Source organism: Lithobates pipiens, unplaced genomic scaffold (assembly GCF_037356315.1).
Source record: "Lithobates pipiens isolate NorthernLeopardFrog02 unplaced genomic scaffold, aLitPip1_a1.2 Scaffold_19, whole genome shotgun sequence".
NCBI lineage: Eukaryota > Metazoa > Chordata > Amphibia > Anura > Ranidae > Lithobates > Lithobates pipiens.
Genome location: NW_027507764.1, coordinates 199,130,146 through 199,149,582, shown reverse-complemented (window position 1 = coordinate 199,149,582; position 19,437 = coordinate 199,130,146). Strand labels below are relative to the sequence as shown.

The following is a 19,437-nucleotide window of genomic DNA, read 5'->3' as shown; positions in this document are numbered from 1 at the left end:
TTGGTGAAGATACGAGGAGGAAAGGGATAGCCCAAAAGGGAAGTGTTTTGAACTGAAGGTGTAGCACCCCTACAGAAGTTATCGCTGCCAGCCTAAAGAAACGCTGGTGGTTCTCTGCGATGGGAATATGCAGGTATGCATCCTTACTATCCATGCCCTGAAACAGTTTTGGTGGAAGAGGTGCCCTCACCCAGTGACCAAAACCAACGAAAGCCGTCTGTAGGTGACTAAGACCCACAGACGCTTCAGGTTCAGGATGAGCCTGAACTTTTTCCAAAGGCTTGTGAACCACAAAAAAGTGAGAATAGGAGCCCTTCCCATCTATCCTGCGGGGACCTGTATTACCACTTCCTGTTCCTCTAACTCCTGAAGAGGAAAGAAGGGCACATTTTGGCAGCTCAGTGACAAGGAGTCTCAAACAGGGGGGAGTTCTGAAAACTCCAAACGGTAACCTCTTCTGATGATCCTCATCACAAACTAATTGGAGGTGATCATCTCCCACTGGGGGAGGAAGGCCCCTTTTTATATATTTCCTCTTAAGGGAAACGGCCTTTATCTTATCAGCCGTGCGATCTTGCACTGCTTCAAGACCTGGCCAAAAACAGCAGGTCTCCAGTAAAAAAGGATTACACAGAGCTTTTGCATTGGACGCCTTGACCCCCTGCCATGTCTTCAGCCTTAAGGCCCTCCAGGCTGAGTTGGTCAGAGCCGAAGATCTTGCATACATTCGCCTGGATTGAATCGAAGCAGCGTATGCCAACTCCTTAAGCAGCGTGGGAAAGGAGGATAGAAAGTCTCCTCTGCCGTCATTGCTTCATGCATTAATCTGGCTAAGCCGACACTTCATATTATGAGCCACCCCTGTGGCCGCTATGGCAGGCTTAGATATTTTCTTAAGAGAAAAAACCCATGCATCCTTCAGAAGTGAGTCCATCATTTCAAACCATAGGGTCTGAAAGTATTCCCATGTCCCCGAGGACAGGTCAGTATGCCTGGACATCTGAAGAAAGGTAGCCTCTAACCTGGGAGATTCTATTCCAGACAAGAGCTTCCTCTTCCGCCCAAGAAAAAAACCTTTGTTTTAATGCACCAGAAAAGAAAGGTTTTCCTTCGGGACCCCGCCATTTCTGATGGCATCGATCAAGACGTCATGAACCGGGAACACCAGCTTCCCCCAGGCCCTAGTACATCTGATCGTGGGGTGACAATGCCTTATTTTTCTCTTGTATGCCTAAAGTGGTATGAATAGCTCCCAAGAGCTTATCCACTTCATCCAGGGGGAAGTTTACATCGTGAGGTTCTTTTGGGTTCCCCACCCAAGCCCTCACCATCAGATTCCCTTGAGAGTCTGAGAGGGCACTGTCAACTTCTTCCTCAACTTCCTCTCTGGAACCCTCTAGACTCTCCCTTAACCTGCAGGAGGAACATCCATCGGGTTAGGTGGAACACTCTGCTGTGCTGGTGAAAGAGTGCTCTGGAGCTGAGGCCACTGGAACTTTCACAGAAGCCGCCAGATATGCACCGTGTTCTGCTGCCTGTTTCCTGATGGCGCTCAAACAGGGACCTGAACCCTTAGGTTAAAGGTCTGACTGAGCTATCCGGTGCTTCAATACACTCTTAACCAAGTGCCCTGAACCAGGGATTCCCCCAAAGAGACTCTATATGAAGGACGCTCCCTCCTAGAACCAAGGGGAGATTTGCTCATGTCCCCTACGGCACCTGGTATTCCCAGGCGGTCTCCCATCCAGGTACTAACCAGGCCCGACCCTGCTTAGTATCCGAGATCAGACGAGATCGAGCGCATTCAGGGTGATGTGGCCGTAGGCCTCTGAGACAGAGAAAAAAGAGCATCATAAAATCCTAAAAAAAGAAACACCAGCACTACTTAAGAGGACCACTGGGAGTGCCCTCCCCTAGGATCAATCTCCATCTGGATCCCAGACGCACTGCCCTTCCCCCCCGACCACCTAGGGGGAAAAAACACCAGTGGAGCTACTGGTTGTAAGGTAAGGGAACCCCTCGCCAGGGCTTTTACCTTTGAGTGGCTGGTGCCGTTACTCCTGGAGCTCCTGAAGCCACTGCTTCGGACATTCTCCTGTTGAGGAAGAGTGGTACGAACGTGCCTCCAAAGCTACCTGTGCAACTTAGAAGAGAGGCTGCACCAGCCGAACGCTTGGTCCTCCTTCCGTCCGCGTCCGGAACCGGAAGACGCGGGTTCAACGAAGACGTCCGCCCCCACCAGAACTGACGTCGCCCGTCATCTGGTCCGGCCTCCAGCTCCAAGCCGACTGCAAACACAGGGGGACCTAGGACGTCCTGTTGCAGCGCCCCACTGGGCGAAAACGAATGGATGGACCTCCCTAAAACTTCCTGCTTTCCCCAAGCGAAGATTAGAGCGCGTGTAAAAAAGGTCAGTACAAGAGTTCAGCTCCCCAGCCGACCGGACTGCCTATCCCGTTGAAGCACCCTCCTGGGCGAACGAAGGGATGAGCCTCCAAAAACTTCCTGCTTTCCCCAAGCGAAGTTTAGAGTGTATGGTCAGTACGAAAATTCAGCTTACCAGCTGGCCGGACTGCCAAAAGTAGACCGATAGACGATCGGACTGCCGAGTGGGGCCAGAGCTCCGCTCGGATAGCTTCAGTCTCTCCAACTGATTCAGCTAAGGTTCCTTAGCGGTGTCTCCCCACCGGAGGAAACACCATAACTGAGGAACGAAGGGAGGAGGAGGCTTAAATCATGAAAATGAAGGCGGTGTTTCCTAAGAGGGGAGGAGCCAGTGTCTCTCAAAGGTGGCTGTCCTGAAAGACGATTGGGGAAAAACAATTTTTAAGCTTTTTGGAAAACATAGGGAAGGGTTATAACCCCTGTATAATTAGTTTTGTCGTCCATCTTTTTTCATCTCACTTGCTGCTGTCTCCTTGCGTTTGCAAGTAGGAGATGTTTGTAAGTTGGATGTTTGAAAGTAGGGGCCTGCCCTATATGCTCTGCAGAAATGGCGGAACAAGGTGTTGGTTTTGCCACAACATTGTAAGCCCTCAAAGTGACTCTTGGTGGGCGCTGGAGCGCCCTGCTGTGAACGATTATATCAAGAATTGTAATTACATGCCATTGTTGAACAGTGGTAGAAAAATTGACCTTTGGTGGTTGTGGTGCTGGTGCCACAACACTATAAGTCCTCACCGTTACTCTGGGTGGGCGTTACTCTGGGTGAAATATTATATCAAGAATTGTAATTACATGTCCCTGTTAAACAGGGGCAGAAAAATTTGGCCTTAGGCACTGGTGCCACCACACTGCAACCTCTGCCATATACTCTAGTTTTATTGCAGGAATTAGCCCTGCTGCAAAGCATTGCATCAAAAATTGTAATTAAACGCCCCTGTTAAACAGGGGCAGAAAAATTGGGCTGCTGGCATCACCCAGAACCAAAAATGTTCTTCCAACATATCAGCGGAGGAGGAAGAGGATAGACAATCAACATAACAGGACAGTCACTCAGCATCAGCATAGGCAGTCTTGAAGGGATGTGGTATTTCAAAAAAAATTATTCGGTTACATCAGCTTCAGGTGCTTGGTAGCTGTGGGTGATCCAAGACTGATTCATCTTGATGAAGGTCAGTCGATCAACTGATTCGGTGGACAGGCGCACCCTGTGATCGGTAACAAAGCCACCAGCAGCACTGAAGGTGCGTTCCGAAAGAACGCTGGATGCAGGACAGGCCAGTAGCTCAATTGCATACTGTGCAAGCTCTGGCCAGTGATCCATCCTCAAGACCCAGTAAGCCAGAGGATTTTCAGTGGGAAAGGTGTCCAAGTCTGACCTTGCCCCTAGATATTCCTGCACCATGTAAATTAGACGCTGGCGATGGGTGCTGGAACCAATCATACCTTGGGGCTGCGGACTAAAAAATTGTCTGAAAGCATCAGTCAGACGGCCACCTTCTCCACCGCTCCTTCTGACCGATGCCTCAGCAACACGTTGTCCATGACCAGGAGTTTGTAACCTCCCAGTCTCTGGGAACGCGTTGCACAGAGCTTTCTGCAAGGCCTCCCGGAGATGTCTCATCCTCTGCTCCCTCTGCGATGGCAAGATAAGGTCGGCAACCTTACCCTTGTACCGTGGATCAAGGAGAGTGGCCAGCCAGTAATGGTCCCTCTCCTTGATCCGAAGAATACAAGGATCCTTCCGCAGGCTTTGCAGGATCAGGGAGGCCATGCAGCGTAGGCTAGCTGAGGCATTCGGTCCGGAGTCCTCTGGGTCACTAAGGACAACATGATCCGCAGCTACCTCCTCCCAGCCATGTACAAGTCCACGTGTTTCTTGGGACTGTAAATCATCCCTATAAGACTGCTGCTGCTGCTGCTGATGCTGATGCTGAGTGCCAGCCTCCACCTCCATGCTGACACAATCATCCTCCTCCTCCTCATCCTCTTCCTGTGTGATGGGTGGCACAGCAGGAACACTGTCTGGATAAAGGGGGCCTTGAGAGGCAAGGAAGTCCTCCTCTTCCTGCCTATGTTCTGCCTCAAGTGCCCTGTCCATTATTCCACGCAGCGTATGCTCCAAGAGGTGGACAAGAGGTACAGTGTCACTGATGCATGCACTGTCACTGCTCACCATCCTTGTGGCCTCCTCAAACGGTGACAGGACAGTGCATGCATCCCTGATCATGCCCCACTGGCGTGGTGAGAAAAAAAAAACCAAGCTCCCCTGACCCTGTCTTGGTGCCGTAGTCGCACGGGTACTCATTGATGGCCCTCTGCTGCGTGTGCAGCCGCTGCAGCATGGCCAATGTTGAGTTCCATCTGGTGGGCATGTCACATATAAGGCGGTTCTTGGGCAGGTTCAACTCCTTTTGGAGCTCAGCCAGCCGAGCACAGACATTAAATGATCGTCGGAAATGCACAGACTTTCCTGGCCTGCTTCAGGACATCATGTAAGCCGGGGTACCTGCCCAAGAACCGCTGCACCACCAGGTTAAGGACGTGAGCTACACAGGGCACATGGGTCAGTTGTCCCTGTCAGAGGGCGGAGAGGAGGTTGGTGCCATTGTCGCAAACCACCATTCCTGGCTTAAGCTGGCGTGGCGTCAACCACCTCTCGGCCTGCCCCTGCAGAGCTGACAAAACATCTGCCCCAGTGTGGCTCCTGTCCCCCAAACAAACCAGCGCAAGCACGGCATGGCATCGTTTTGCCTGCGTACTTGCGTAGCCCCTGGAACGCCTACGGAGCACCGCTGGTTCTGAGGACAGAGCACTGGAAGAGGCCATGGAGGAAGAAGAAGAAGAAGAAGAGGGGGTGGAGGAGAGAGGTGTGTCACAACCAATAGTAGCATTTTGGAGGCGTGGTGGCGGAACAACCTCCAACACTACTGCACCTTGTCCTGCATCCTTCCCAGCAGCCAGAAGAGTGACCCAATGGGCCGTGAAAGACAGGTAACGTCCCTGTCCATGCGTCAGCGGTAATATGCACCTTACCGCTGACCGCCCTGTCCAGCGAGGCAAGGACATTGCCTTCCACATGCCGGTAGAGAGCCGGAATCGCCTTCCGTGAGAAAAAGTGGCGTTTGGGGACCTGCCACTAAGGAACCGCACATTGTACAAACTCACGGAAGGGGGCCGAGTCTACCAACTGAAAAGGCAGCAGTTGAAGTGCTAGCAATTTAGCCAAGCTAGCATTCAACCGCTGGGCATGTGGATGGCTGGGAGTAAACTTCTTCCGCCGGTCCAGCAGCTGGGGCAGGGACATTTGCCTGCTATAATCGGATGTGGGTGTACCACTAGCAGAGTTCCCGGAAGCACTTGGCTGTGACACACCTAATTCTACACCTTCATTCCTCTCAGAGCAGGTTTCAGAGAGGACTGAAGGTCTAGTGGGGTTGGAGATGCCAGCTGATGAGGAGCAAGGAGAGGTCCGCTTTGTTCTTTGGTGTGGGTCTTTGAGGTACGCTTGCCAACGAGCTGCATGGCAGGTCAACATATGTCTGGTCAAGCATGTGGTGCCTAAGCGGCTGATGTTTTGGCCACGTGAGATACGCTTGAGACATATGTTGCAAATAGCAGCGGTGCGATCTGATGCACTCGTCTCAAAAAAGGCCCACGCCAAAGAACTTTTAGAATAACGCGCAGAGGAAGCGCTCTGCACAGGCGGAGCTCTGCGGTGTGATTCAGTCGGCGTGCTGCCCCTAAGCTGGCCCCCGGAGGGCATCCTGCCTCGTTGGACATGTGCCTCCTCCTCCTCCTCCCTCCTTCCAGGCACCCACGTGGAGTCAGTGCCCTCATCATCCCCTCCCTCTTCATCGCTGTAGCAAACCTGGCAGTATGCTGCAGCTTGTGGAACATGACTGCCAGATTGCTGTCCTTCTTGAGCATCCCCTCTCTCTGCGCTCACGCTACTGCCTTCCTCTAGCTGAGTGTCATCATCAGAGCCCACCAAACACTGGGCATCCTCCTGGAGCATGTACCCAACACTGTGCTCAAAGAGTTCAGGAGACTCCTCAGGAGGACGTGGTGGGTCTAGGGAAGGAGTCACTGATAATGACATTGAGAGGAGGGAAGACAATGCGTTGGCAGCTGCTTTGCTACTACCCTGAGACTGGGTGAGAGAGGATGAGGAGGATGAAGAGGATGAAGAGGGCTTGGTCATCCACTCTACCAAGTCGTTGGCATGTTGCGGTTCAACATGTCCAGCTGCAGAAAAGAAGGACAAGCATGTCCCATGGCCACGTGCTGATGACAATGCACCGCGTCCACAACCAGCACTGTTGTCTCTAGACAACGAGCCTGCTTGCCCTCTTTTATCGGCTCGTGCCTGTCTGCCTCTCCTTGCTGGCCTTCCAGACATGGTAATGGCCTGAAGGGAGTTGGGTAAAACAGTAGTTGGGTAGTTTATATTGTGCTGGAGGCACACAACACCCACTAACTCCTGCAGATGCCTTTTTTTATAGAACAGCAGAGATAAAGGGGTATATACAGATGTATACTGTGCTGTGCTGGAGGCACACACAACTTCCAATAACTCCTGCAGATGGCAATTGGGCTCAAATAGAGAACAGTAATGTAGGTGGATTATAGCGGTATGTACTGGGTACAGAGCACGCAGAATCTCCTAACACTACTGACTGCAAGCTCTATTATTAAAGATAGATCACTAGCTATATAGGTGAGGTGAATATAGTGGTGTATACTGCGGTCAGGGCACAGACAATAACCACTACACAACAGCAAGATAGGAAATCAGCCAAAAACGATTGGTGTGTAACTGTGTTGAAGGTACACAGAACACCCACTGCTTCAGATGCCAACACACTACACGAGGCCGCCTCAATGGCGGCCTTATATAGTGTGGGGCGTGCACTACAGTCTGAGCTATGATTGACCACAGGCAGGATGCCTGTGGCCAATCATGGCTCTCCTCACTGCTGGCGCTGCGATTGGCCAAGCATGTGGGGTCACAGTGCATGCTTGGCCAATCATGAGCCAGCAATGCACTGCACCGTCGCAGTGCATTGTGGGCCGTGCGCGCCACACGAATTTTGATGCGAACGGACCAAGTGTTCGGATTTCGCCGAACGGACGAACAGCCAATGTTCGAGTCGAACGTACGTTCGACTCGAACACGAAGCTCATCCCTAGTCCCGAGTACGGTTTTGTACTGAAGCTACCTTCAGTAAGAATTTAGCATCTGTTCTAAGAATGACCATCTGGAAAAAGACAGATAATTTAATAGAGCATTTAACTCACTGAACCTGTGTGCAGAGACAATGGCAATCAGAAAAACTGCCTTGCTGTGAGATATCCGAGGGGTGCTTCATCCAGAGGCTCAAAAGGACCCTTTGTTAGAGACTGCAGGACTACCGACAGATCCCATTTAGGAAAAACCTTATGAGGTGCTGGTCTAAACCTCCTAAGAGCTTTAAAGAGATCACCAGCAGATCTGAGGCCACAGATCTTTCTAAAAATACAGTTAGTGCCACCACCTGCACCTTCAGAGTACTAACTGCTAGTCCCTTGTCTGCTCCATCTTGTAAAAACTCTAGGAATTAAACAAGGCTCCCTGGGTTCTGGGCGGATGAAATACACCATGCATTATAAACCTTCCAAACCTGAGTAAATGACCCTTGTAACCCCTTTTTCTACATGACCAGAGAGTTGTGATCAAATGGCTGGAAAAATCCTTGCTCCTAAAGGAGCTGCTTCTCAGAAACCAGGCTGCGAGTGCCAGGCTGGCCACTCCTGGATGATTTACCAGGCCTTGTGACAACAGATCGTGCCTGAGATGCAAACGCCAACAAGGCTTGACTGTCAGTCTTAGAACGGTCGAAAACCAGGCCCTTTATGGGCCAAGAGGGCACGATTAGTATGACTGGTACCTTTTCCTTCTAAATTTTCCTTAAAATTAACTTAAATGGGGGAAAGCTTAACAAGAGAAGGAGGGGGGGGGGGGGGGGGAGATGGGGGAAGAAGAGACCAAAAGCCAATATAGGAGAAAAGGCAGACTTTAACCACTGCCTCCTACCTGGACTTTGCTGGTGCCTGTCCCCACTGCTGCAGATGCTGACTCCTCCATAGTAGATGTGCAGTATTCCACCTGTGGCTTCACACGCCGCCGGACTCCCATAGTGCCTCTGCACCAGATGCAGAAATGCACACTAGCACCTGTCCTCCCTCCTCCCCCCACGCCGGAAACAAAGTTTTCGCCGACCCAGTGACCCGCTTTGTCACTTCCGGCGTGACCGCCAACATGACGGCGGTGCACGCGCACTGCCGCTCCTAGGACCGCGCGGGCCTCCGAGCACCAGGAGGGGAAGAGGAGCCCGATTTCTAGCACTGCTGAGGCTTGGGTAGGTCGGGAGGAGGACAGTGGGTCCCTAGGAGGGGGGGAACCCCCCCCCCCACACAACAACCCTCAGGATAACAGCTGAAGAGGGCGAAAATGCAGCCCTGCCCCCCACTGTACTGCCAGGAGAACGGATGTCAGCAAGCCCAAAGCTGACATAGCTTTTCTTACCGAGACCTGATGGCAGCCCTGAAACATTGCTTTGCCCACCTTCTGGATCTGCTCTAAGGGAAGCAAAGCCTTTTACATTGTTGAATCTAACACATACCCCAGGAAGGTGACCTTTTGGGACAGACCCAAACTGGATTTTTACAGGTTCAAGAGCCAGGTTTTCTAGGACGTCTCTTGCTACCTGTAGATCCTGGGAAAACTGCAATATACTAGTAGATTGTCCAAGTATGAGTCTACCGAGATGCCCCTGAACCACAGGAAAGCCTGGACTTCCACCATGACTTTGGTGAAGATGCGAAGAAAATAGTATAGCCCAAAGAGGCTTCAGGTTTATAGGCCTTAACTTTCCCAAAGGTTTGCAGACCACAAAGATGTGGGAATATAAGCCTCTGCCAGTCTCTCCTGCTGGGACTTGTACCACCACTACTTCCTGTTCCTCCCACTCCTGTAGGGAGGATAGAAGAGTTGATGATTTTTCTGCGCATTTTGGCAGCTCAGTGACTCCTTGTCTGTGCAGAGGAGGTTCTGAGAACTCCAGATGGTATCCTCTTAGGATACCAAAAAAAAAAAAAAAAAAAAAAAAAAAAAAAATCGCCCCTCCCCTTACTCTTCCGCCTCCAAGCCTTTTTTCTGCTGTTCAGCTTTTGGGGCTTCAAACTTTTTCTGAGGATGAGACTTTAGTCAGTTCTCCAAACGTACTTTTAGTGGGAAAGGCCTTTCTTATTGGCTGCCTGATCCAAACGGCCTCCAACCCAGGTCCGGACAAATGATCCCCTGCGAGGGGACTCAAAACAGAGTAACTTTAGATGAGCCATAGAGCCCATTGTGCAGAGTTGTCCAGGACCTTGCAGACATGCGTACCGATTCGGCTGAAGCAACTGTAATATATGCAAACCCTTTAAGTAGCATGGGGAAGGAAGACAAAATTGTTTTTTGGTGTCCCCGCTTCAATGTGCGCCTTAATTTGAGTAAGCCAATATTCCATGTTGCGGGCCACCATGGCAGGCTTAAAGTTTCCATGCGAAAAGTCCCAGGACTTCAAGAGAGCCCATCCTTCTGTCCATGGGGTCTGAAAGCCACCGTCTTTCTCCAAGAAAAGCTGGGGTGCGCGGAATGCTGCCAACTCAGACCCCCCTAGCCACCAGGCAGCCCAAAGAGGCCACCGTCTACCCCTTCTCAGGTACTTCTGGCCTCAGCCTCCCCAGCTGTTTTAGCCCTGGCCCCTTAGCGATGTCCCCCTTCCAGAGTAACCACCACAACTGAAGAGGCCAGCGGGACAATGAGGCTTAAATCTGGAACTGAAAGACAGTTTCCTGAGAGGGGACGAGCCAGTGTCTCTCTATGGTGCTGTCCTAAAAGAGAAATGGGGGGGGGGGGGAAATAAATTCTAGCTAGTAAACTGCATCTGGAATAGAATGTATTTTCTCTCATTATGTACATGAACAAAACTGTATAAAATACAACAAACCACACACACTACCTTGCTCTTGGTTTTTGGTTGTATCTTGCAGATAATATGCAGATTCTGTGAATTTGGGCTTAGCACCTCTTCCAACCCAGTACTCTTCAACAGTTGCCCCAGAGGTTTTCTTTTGGGATTTTCCTAATTGAAGCAGATGAAGGGTTACTGAGTACAGGTTACTATTTTTTGTGGTGACAAACCAAAGTCACCTTACATAAACCATTACAGAAGTTTAATCTGGCATTACCTTCTATATCTAAGACGACAATGTACTTTGCAAATATTCAGTTATAACATTTATAGCCCCTTGCTATGGGAAAGAACATTGTAGTGGCACTCAAATTCACTAGCAACTCCTGTAAAATGTGATTTTGAAGAGCATTCTGACTGGTCCATTCCACAGACTGTTAGAAGAATCTTCTTGATATTTATGGTATTGATACTCAAAACAACTAAACTTACCACCTGTTTTCTGCTGAGGTTTCTTCAGCTCGGTCACCTCTTTGCATCCTCTCTCAGGCTTCTCATACTTTGCATAGTCACATGCTTTAAGTTTATGCATCTGCTCAAGAGCTTCAGTTAAACCCTTTTTCTTTACTTTAAGCTTTTCTCTGACAGGCCACCCAACAAGGTGTGCCGGAAAGGCCCCTTTTGGTGGTTTCCACAAAATCCTTTGCTGAGCAATCTGCTTAAAGAAGTTTGTTTTACAAAAGTCCAGCTGCTCATTTGGTAGATCTTCCTCAAAATAATATTCTTCATCTGTCTCATCTTTCTCAAATTTGTGCATGTTTTCTTCCTCCAGTACCCAATATTCTTCAGAATCTTCAGGTTCAGACAAAGATTGACTCTTTCTTGGTTTCTTTTTTACAGAGTAGAGTTTCCTCTTGTTTAAGCCCCTTATGGGTACTCCAATTTTTCGGCTCCTGCTAGAAACACCTTTAACATTTTGCCCAATAGAAGGGCCACAGCTTTTTTCATATCGGCTGCTGGCATGCTTCACTGGAACATCATCCTCTTTCAGAGAGCCACCACTTTGAATTTTCTCCTTTTCTGAGCTCTCTGCACTTCGTCGGAAAGCATACAAGCCTTTTCGAAGCATATAATCTGGCATAAAATAAGAAACTGAACCATTATCCATGGACGAGCTCTCATCTCTAGATGAAAGCTCCTCAGATGTAATGCTTAATATACTGGGGCGCTTTTGCCTTCTCTGAGACATGTACACATCATAGTCATAATTTGTGTCTTGATTTTCAATCCAGGCCACCCAGGATGGTGAGGGGATAAACTTTTGTACAGAGTCTTCTACCCATACACTTGCATTTGCCACCTTTATTTCTCCATTACATCCAGACTGGCTTTGAGACACTTTTTCTGGACATGTATCCAATCCAACTAGAAGCTCTTCACTTGCTTCTTCAGATGCATCAGTTTCCTCTGAATCATGAGTTGCTTGGTGGACATCATTAACAGTATGTGCAACATCAACATGTTCAGCAATAATAGACTGAGGTTCTCCTCCTAGTGGAATTTTTGGTCTTGAGTTTGGTTTATCTTGCTTAGTCGATTCTGGCCTTGGGTCGCTGACGCGCACAAGAGAAGTCTGGGTTTCAGTTTCATGTACTTCATCAAGGCAGATTTTAGGAGGTGGCAACTGCTTACTCTCCTCTGCGTTTGTGAAGGATATGCTCTGCACTGCAATATTTTCTTCAGTGTGGGGGCCATACAATACACCTTCACAAAATAGATCACGCTGCACTACATTTTCTGGTATCTCTTTAACTACTGCCACATCATATATTGGTATAGTTTCTTTATAAGACTTCCACATCTGTATGGCAGCAGGAGAACCACTTCCATACTCTATTCTTACCTCCTCTTTCTCATATGCAAAGCTTCCTGGAGGCATGTTTCGATACTGTGCTGAATTGCAGGCATTTTTGTGAAAGTCTCTTTCTGGCATTGCTGTCACTGGAGACATTGTCGTTTCAGCAATCTCCGGGATGTGTTCATTCTCTGTGCTGATGCCAGATGAATGGGAAACTGCATTTCCTTTATCAGAGTCATCCCTTTCTGTACCTGGGTGCTTTTTTGGTACATATTCAGGCTGTCTTGGATCTGTCTGGGTTTCTTTTGTTTCAGTTCTTCTTCCTGGACTGGCATAGTGCCTAAATCGTGTGGCATGGTAAAACATAGGGGATGGTGGATGAGGATTAAAATAAGGTCTCCGGTTCATTCTCAAGTTCATTTGCTGTTGAGGGACATAAAATCCAGGATACTCATGAAGTGGGACCGAATAATAGGGCATATATGGATTACCCCCCCGGTAACCTGTAAAAGAAAAAAAAAAAAATATGGTTGCAAAGTATGAATCAGTAGTAAAAGGTTTTCAAAAATAAAGTTAAGATTTTTGTAAAGTGGATTCCATTAAGGCACACAGGAATTTGCAAACAGTATTATACTGTCACCTACAAGAAGATGACGAAGATTACATACACACATACCTCTGTATAACCTTGTCCCCAGCTTCCATGGCTTAATTGTGGGAAAGTAATACATAAGCCAGTAGCACAGGGTCATGACCTGTGCCATTGGAAGTTTTTATGGCATCAAATTTTTAATCCATTGGGCGACACAGGAAATCAAATTCTGAAACAGGACACTCAGCAGCAGTCCAACAGAGGGGTGGGGGAATGGCCATGAAGGAGGCTTAACAGGTACAGAGAGCTTTTATTTATAAAAAGAATCCATGCCTGAACCTAGGCTATGCAAACAAACAGTGAGTGCCATAAGTAAAAGGGGAAGACCTGATGGAAAAAAAATAAAAAATAAAAAAAAAAAATAATTTAATTACAGGTAATTATATAGCACTGTCCATTTATACATCTGGTAAAGTAGGCATTCGATTTGATGCCAAATTCCTGTGAGATTTCAGGCAGCCATCTTAACCACTTTAAGACCAGGCCTCTTATTACATGTGGTGTTTACAAGTTAAAAACCTTTTTTGCTAGAAAAATTACTTAGAACCCCCAAACAGTTTTTCTTTTTTCCAACATCCTAGAGAATAAAATGGCAGTCATTGCAATACATTGTCACAACATATTTGCGCAGCGGTCTTACAAGCACTTTTTTCCCAAAAAAAAAAAAAAAAAAAAAAAAAAAAACATTTATACACTTTTGAATTAAATAAATCAAGACAACAATAAAGTCAGCCCAATTTTATTTTATTATATTGTATTGTGAAAGATAATGTTACGCTGAGTAAATTGATACCCAACATGCCACACTTGAAAATTGCACCTGCTCATGGAATGACGACAAACTTTTACCCTTAAAAATCTCCATAGGCGAAAAAAAAAAAAAAAAAAAAAAAAAAAAAAAGTAAAAAGGCCTTTAAGAGCTATGGGTGGAAGGGACGTTTTGATGTCGCTTCCACCCTGCAGTGTCAAGGATATGGGTGGGAGCCATCTTCCCCTCACTTGTCTCCATGTCAGCCCAGATGCGATCGCCTCTACTGAAGGCTCTGGTAAGCAGCGGAGGACACCGGGTCGCGAAGGGAGGGGGCCCCCTTTCCCGCCGCCGATATAAGTGATCTTGCAGCGAATCAACCTTTATATTTTGTGCCACCTTTTCTTCAAGTCAAACCCGAACACTTTAGCAGCGCACAGCAATACATTTTTTGTTTTATTTTTTATTTTTTTTACAGCATATACTAGGTTTACTATTTTGTGATTAAACATTTATAATCATATGAAGTTAATCACAAGTGTCCTCTTACAGAGTTCCCCTTTTTAAAACCTGAACTTGCAGAATTTTTTTTTTTTTTTTTTTTTTATTTTTACACGCTGTAAGGGGGACTCTGCAGACTGATGTAAGGGAGAACTCTGGGAACCCTGAGAACACATTACCACGCTTGGCTTAGACAACTGCAGACAGCAACTCTGCTGGGAAGCCAGAGTGCAGTCCCATTAATGTGTCTGGGTTTCAGGTGGTCTGAAACCTGGACACATGATTCAAAACCCGAACTGTCCCGGGGAATCCCGGACAGGTGGCAACCCTAACTGGACCACCAGGGTTATGGAAGCTAGCTGCTGCCATAACAATGATATCTGTCCCCAAAGTAGGGATGTACATCGGCGTGCGGAGGTCCAGAAGTGGTTAATAAGGGGAGCCTTTAACCACTTGCCGACCGCCTCACAGATATACTACAGCAGAATGGCACAGGCAGGCAGAGTAATGTATGTGTACGTTACTTTCTCCCCTGCCAAAGATGTGTCTGCAGCAAGCACAGATATAGGCGTGACACCCTCTATTGTCCCTTCTGTCCTGACAATCCTGGTCTTTGCATTGGTGAATGCTTTGAACGCTACCCTACACTAGTTGCGTATTAGTGTAGGGTACAGCACTGCACAGGCTAGGACACAATTTCACAGGATCTACGAAGATGCCATTGCATTTTGAGAGACCAGAACCTAGAACCGTTACAATGTAAAAAAAAAAAAAAAAACAAAGCACCCGTCCCCCCCTCCGCTCTCACACAAAGGCAAGAGAGCCGGTCTGGCATTAAATTTAAACAGCAATTGCACTATGCATGTGAGGCATCACAGCAAAGGGTCAGATTGAGGGAAGTCATTTTAGCAGTAGACCTGTCAGAAAGGGCTTTGTCTTCAAGTGGTTAGAAGAGTGGGTGATGTGCAACACAAGCTTCTAAATTTTGTGCATAAAATGCCAGGACAGTTCAAACCCCCACAAATTACCCCATTTTGGAAATTAGACACCCCAGGCTATTTGCTGAGAGGCAGGTCGAGTCCATGAAATATTTTATATCGTGACACAAGTTGCAGGAATAAGTCAAATTGTTTTGTTTTTTGCCACAAAGTTGTCACTAAATGATATTGCTCAAACATGCCATCGGGATATGTGAAATTACACCCCAAAATACATTCTGTTGCTTCTCCCGAGGTGGGACTTTATGGGAGCCTAGCCTTGTACAGTGCCCCAAAAACCGAGCAAAGCCTTTGGAATTTCTAAGGGCGTAAAATCTTTGATCTCACTCACTACCCATCACAGTTTCGGAGGCCATGGAATGCCCAGATGGCATAAAACCACCCCCCCCCCTTGCTTTTTGGCACAGTTCCCCCCCCTTAAAAAAAAAAAAAAAAAAAAACTACTTTTGTCTTTATTTTCAAAAACAAATGAGAGCTGCAAGATACTCCCCATGCCTCTCAAATAGTTTGGGGTGTCTACTTTCCAAATTAGGGTAATTTGGGGGGGTGCCATCTTGGCATTTTATGGCCTTAGAAACTGATAGGTAGTGAGGAGTAAAATAAAAAATGATTGCCCTTAGAAATTCTGAAGCGGTGCTCGGTACGCCGCTAGGCTCCCAAAAAGTCCCACACATTTGGTATCCCCGTACTCAGGAGAAGCAGCAAAATATATAAATATTCATATTAGATGCAAATTTTGTTTGGGTACAACATTGCATGACCGCACAATTACCAGTTAAAGCGAGGCAGTGCCAAATTGTAAGAAGTGCTCTGGTCAGGAAGGGGGTAAAACCTTCCAGGGCTGAAGTGGTTAAGTAGTGGATTTTACTTAACCAATTGATGCCTGCCATATAGCAAAAACGATGGCAGCAAAGTGGTTCCGTCATCCTGGACAGACATAACGTGATAAGGAAAACTAGCTGGGGCGCAGCGATCAATGGTGCGGTGTGTCAGTCTGATGCACAGCGACTACAATCTAGGTAAAGAGTCTGACGGAGACTCTTTACCATGTAATCAGCCATGTCCAATCACGGCTGAACACAGTGCAAGTAGAAAAAGCCGTGTATCTGTTACTCTAATGCCCCATACACATGGTCGGACATTACGAACACAAAATCCGTTGGATTTTTTCCAAAACTTGTGTTTCGTACACATTGTCGCACAAAGATATTGGAAAATCCAATAGTTTTGAACAAGGTGACGTCAAACACATACATCGGGACTATAAACGGGCCAGTAGCCAATAGCTTTTGTCTCTTAGTTTATTCCGAGCATGCGTGGCACTTTGTCCATCAGAATTTATGCAATTGGATTTTGTAGTCGGAAAATTTTAGATCCTGCTCTCACTTTGTGCGGCAGAAATTCCAATTGAAAAAGCCTGATAGAGCCACACACGATCAGATTTTCCGACCAAACCTAATCCGATCTGATTTTTTCCATTGGCATTTCCAACAGTGTGTACAGAGCATAAGACAGTGGTTCTCAACTCCTGTCCTCAAGACCCAATAAAAGGCAGGTTTGCAAGATAACCGACATAATCACACATGACATTTACTGCTCAGTGATTGCCGTATTCTAGTCTGCTTCTCGCCAAGGGAATACTTAAAATCTGGCCTGTTAACAGGAGTTGAGAACCACTGCTCTAAGGGGAAGCAGCGGCTGTACAAACAGCCAGAGGCAGTGGCGTCCCTAGGGTTGGTGTCACCCGGTGCGGTAAAACATGGTGTCACCCCACTTTAACTATAGTTGCCCCTCAATACAAACCCCCCCTCTTTCGGTGCAGACCCCCTTCCAAGTATAGTCCCCCTCCACAAAGTATAAACCCCCTCCACCAGTATAGCCCCCCCCCAGGACAAGCCACCCCCTCCACCAGTACAGCCCCCCTAGCACAAGCTACCTCCCTTCATCAATAGAGCCCCCCCGAGGGCAAACTACCCCCTTCATCAGTACAGCCCCCCCCCCCAGGACAAACCCTGTCACAACACCATGGAGGACATTCCCATCATCTCAATCTGACACCCCCTGCCCGTTAACGCACCAGCTCAAGTGGCTCATATACATGGAACACCCAGGCAGGAGATGACAGTGTGCAGCCACGCACCGCCCAGGTGGAGAATGGATCATGACCGGCAGCAGCGCCATAGAGACAGAGGAGGAGTAGAACACCCGTGACGCTGGAGGCGAGTTTCCAGCTGGAAAAAAAATAAAAATAAAAAAAAACCCCTTCCAGAGTCAGCAAGGGCTTTCCTCACCCTTGGGATGGTGTCATCCCTGTAGAGTGGGTGGCACCCGGGTGCGGGCCGCACCCTCCTAGCAACGCCACTGGCCAGAAGTCTTATTTTTACAAGTGTGCAAGTAAGCGAGTGGCCCCACACCGATTTACATTGTACAGGCCGCAACCATGTCAATGAGCTTCAAGATATTAACTCAGTACAGTTCTATTTTAGGATTCAGCGGGAATTTAGGGGTGCGTGTCTAATGATTTTAGGATCATCGTTTGGTAGTTTCTGGCTGAGAGGGCGCATGCACACAGCAAAAAGAAGCTATACACTAGTTTTCAGTAAAAGCTGTATTGAAGGGCTCTGGCTCGCCTAAATATTTTTATCAAGTATTAAGTGCTTGGTTTAAGGGTACATTTACCTGGTCCAGAGATGCAGTATGGATTGTAAAGTTGGGCAAGGTACCAAGGGTTTGGGAAAGGTAGTTGTGCTGTTGGTTGTGCATAAAAGAAGGGCCTCTGCTGCGATGCGGAATACTGCCCACTTTCAGGAGGTGGTGCTGAACTGTTCATGTTTGAAACTGCCAAAAGAATTTGAAAAGCAGACTGTTTACACACAAGAAAAAAAAATAAAATAAATAAAAATAAGGGGAGACATTTTCACACATTACATAGAACATAAATTCTTGCCTGCAAAAGGGCACATACATATCGGGACCAAAAATAACTTCAACGTCTGCAAGTCTAAATCAGGACTGGAAGGCATTGGGGGTTTCCCCAATAATCACCATATTATAAGTATCATTACATTGGTGCCACTAGGCTCCAGGGTACATGACTTTTGGATTGTCATCAGTTGCTCTGGGAGCAAGGCCACCGCAAACCACATTTCTTTTTGTACACTGCAAAGATAACCCCAGGCCCTTGTGCCAGTGTTTTTTCAAAAGGCGTACAGGTTGCAACCACTTTATTCCACCATCCAGATTTTTATTGAATCCTCAAAAAAAAAAAAGAAACCCACACACCATACAAAACGTAAATACAGACAAACACTACTTAAAAGTAGCCTGCCACAACTTCAATAAAAAGGACCCACACAGGGGTCAACTCCAGATGGTACAGTGCAATGCATCGGCAGTTATTACATATTAGCTGTGGCACAGCATAACACTAAAGCAAAGTTGGCTCGCAAAAAAAAAAAAAAAAAAAAAAGAAGAAAAAAAGGGGGGGGGGGCAGCAATATCACGATCTGTAAACTAAGAGGGACATCAGGAGGGTACCAGATACAGCCCCATAAGGAGGGAGATATGCTCTTATCTAATAAGCTTTAATCCGATGTTGCAGTAGATGGTTCAGCCAACCATTTGGCCCACACCATCTTTTAATTCAACCCCTGTGAAGCGTCTTTATAAAGAGATACTACATTGACATGCATTTTACATAGAGAGGGAAGGTGGGACCAGTTTTTTTTTTACAACAAAGTAATTTTCCTGGCGTAGAAGTCTGAGCAGAGTTCTCTCTGCCACCCTAGGAACTAATTCTTTCACCAATCCCAATAAACATAACTCTGGGGTTGGGCGTTCCCAGTACAGCCTGTATTACAGAAGTTGTTTGATTCCAGTACACAACGATTATAGTGCAGGACCAAAAAAAATACGCAAGAAGTCGCCCAGGTCCTGGGCGGTTTTCATTTCATGTAGCCTATAAAGGGGAGATATATGCCCTATGGACAATTTTGTATTGTATGGAGGCGGTCTTAGGGAGACAAGAATTTTGAACGGGAAGTCACATGTCGTCCCAATCCGCAGAGTGCAGCACCCAGACAATTTCTAATGTTGATAATACCCCTTTCTGCCCTCCATAGTGAGCAGCTATGGTTGATGCATCAGTTTGAATGGTGTGACAGCACTTCTGAAACATGCCAAAGGGTTTTACATACAGCGACTATACATCTGTAATATAATAAGTGTGTGTGTGTGTG

At 47.3% G+C, this 19,437-nt stretch overlaps 1 protein-coding gene and 1 pseudogene across 1 annotated transcript in view; both read right to left on the bottom strand.

The window, feature by feature from the left end:
- The window catches only part of LOC143998246 (uncharacterized), a 31,876-nt gene extending 13,842 nt beyond the window's left edge, over positions 1-18,034 (bottom strand). The window contains exons 1-3 of the mRNA XM_077493934.1: positions 17,879-18,034; positions 10,935-12,803; positions 10,491-10,613 (exon numbers count right to left, since the gene is read on the bottom strand). Coding sequence (XP_077350060.1) covers positions 10,491-10,613; positions 10,935-12,803; positions 17,879-18,029 — 2,143 coding nt within the window. The 5' untranslated portion in view covers positions 18,030-18,034. The remainder of the gene's footprint in view (positions 1-10,490; positions 10,614-10,934; positions 12,804-17,878) is intronic.
- Positions 1,708-1,826, bottom strand: LOC143999665 (5S ribosomal RNA; annotated as a pseudogene).
- Positions 18,035-19,437: the final 1,403 nt, after the last annotated feature.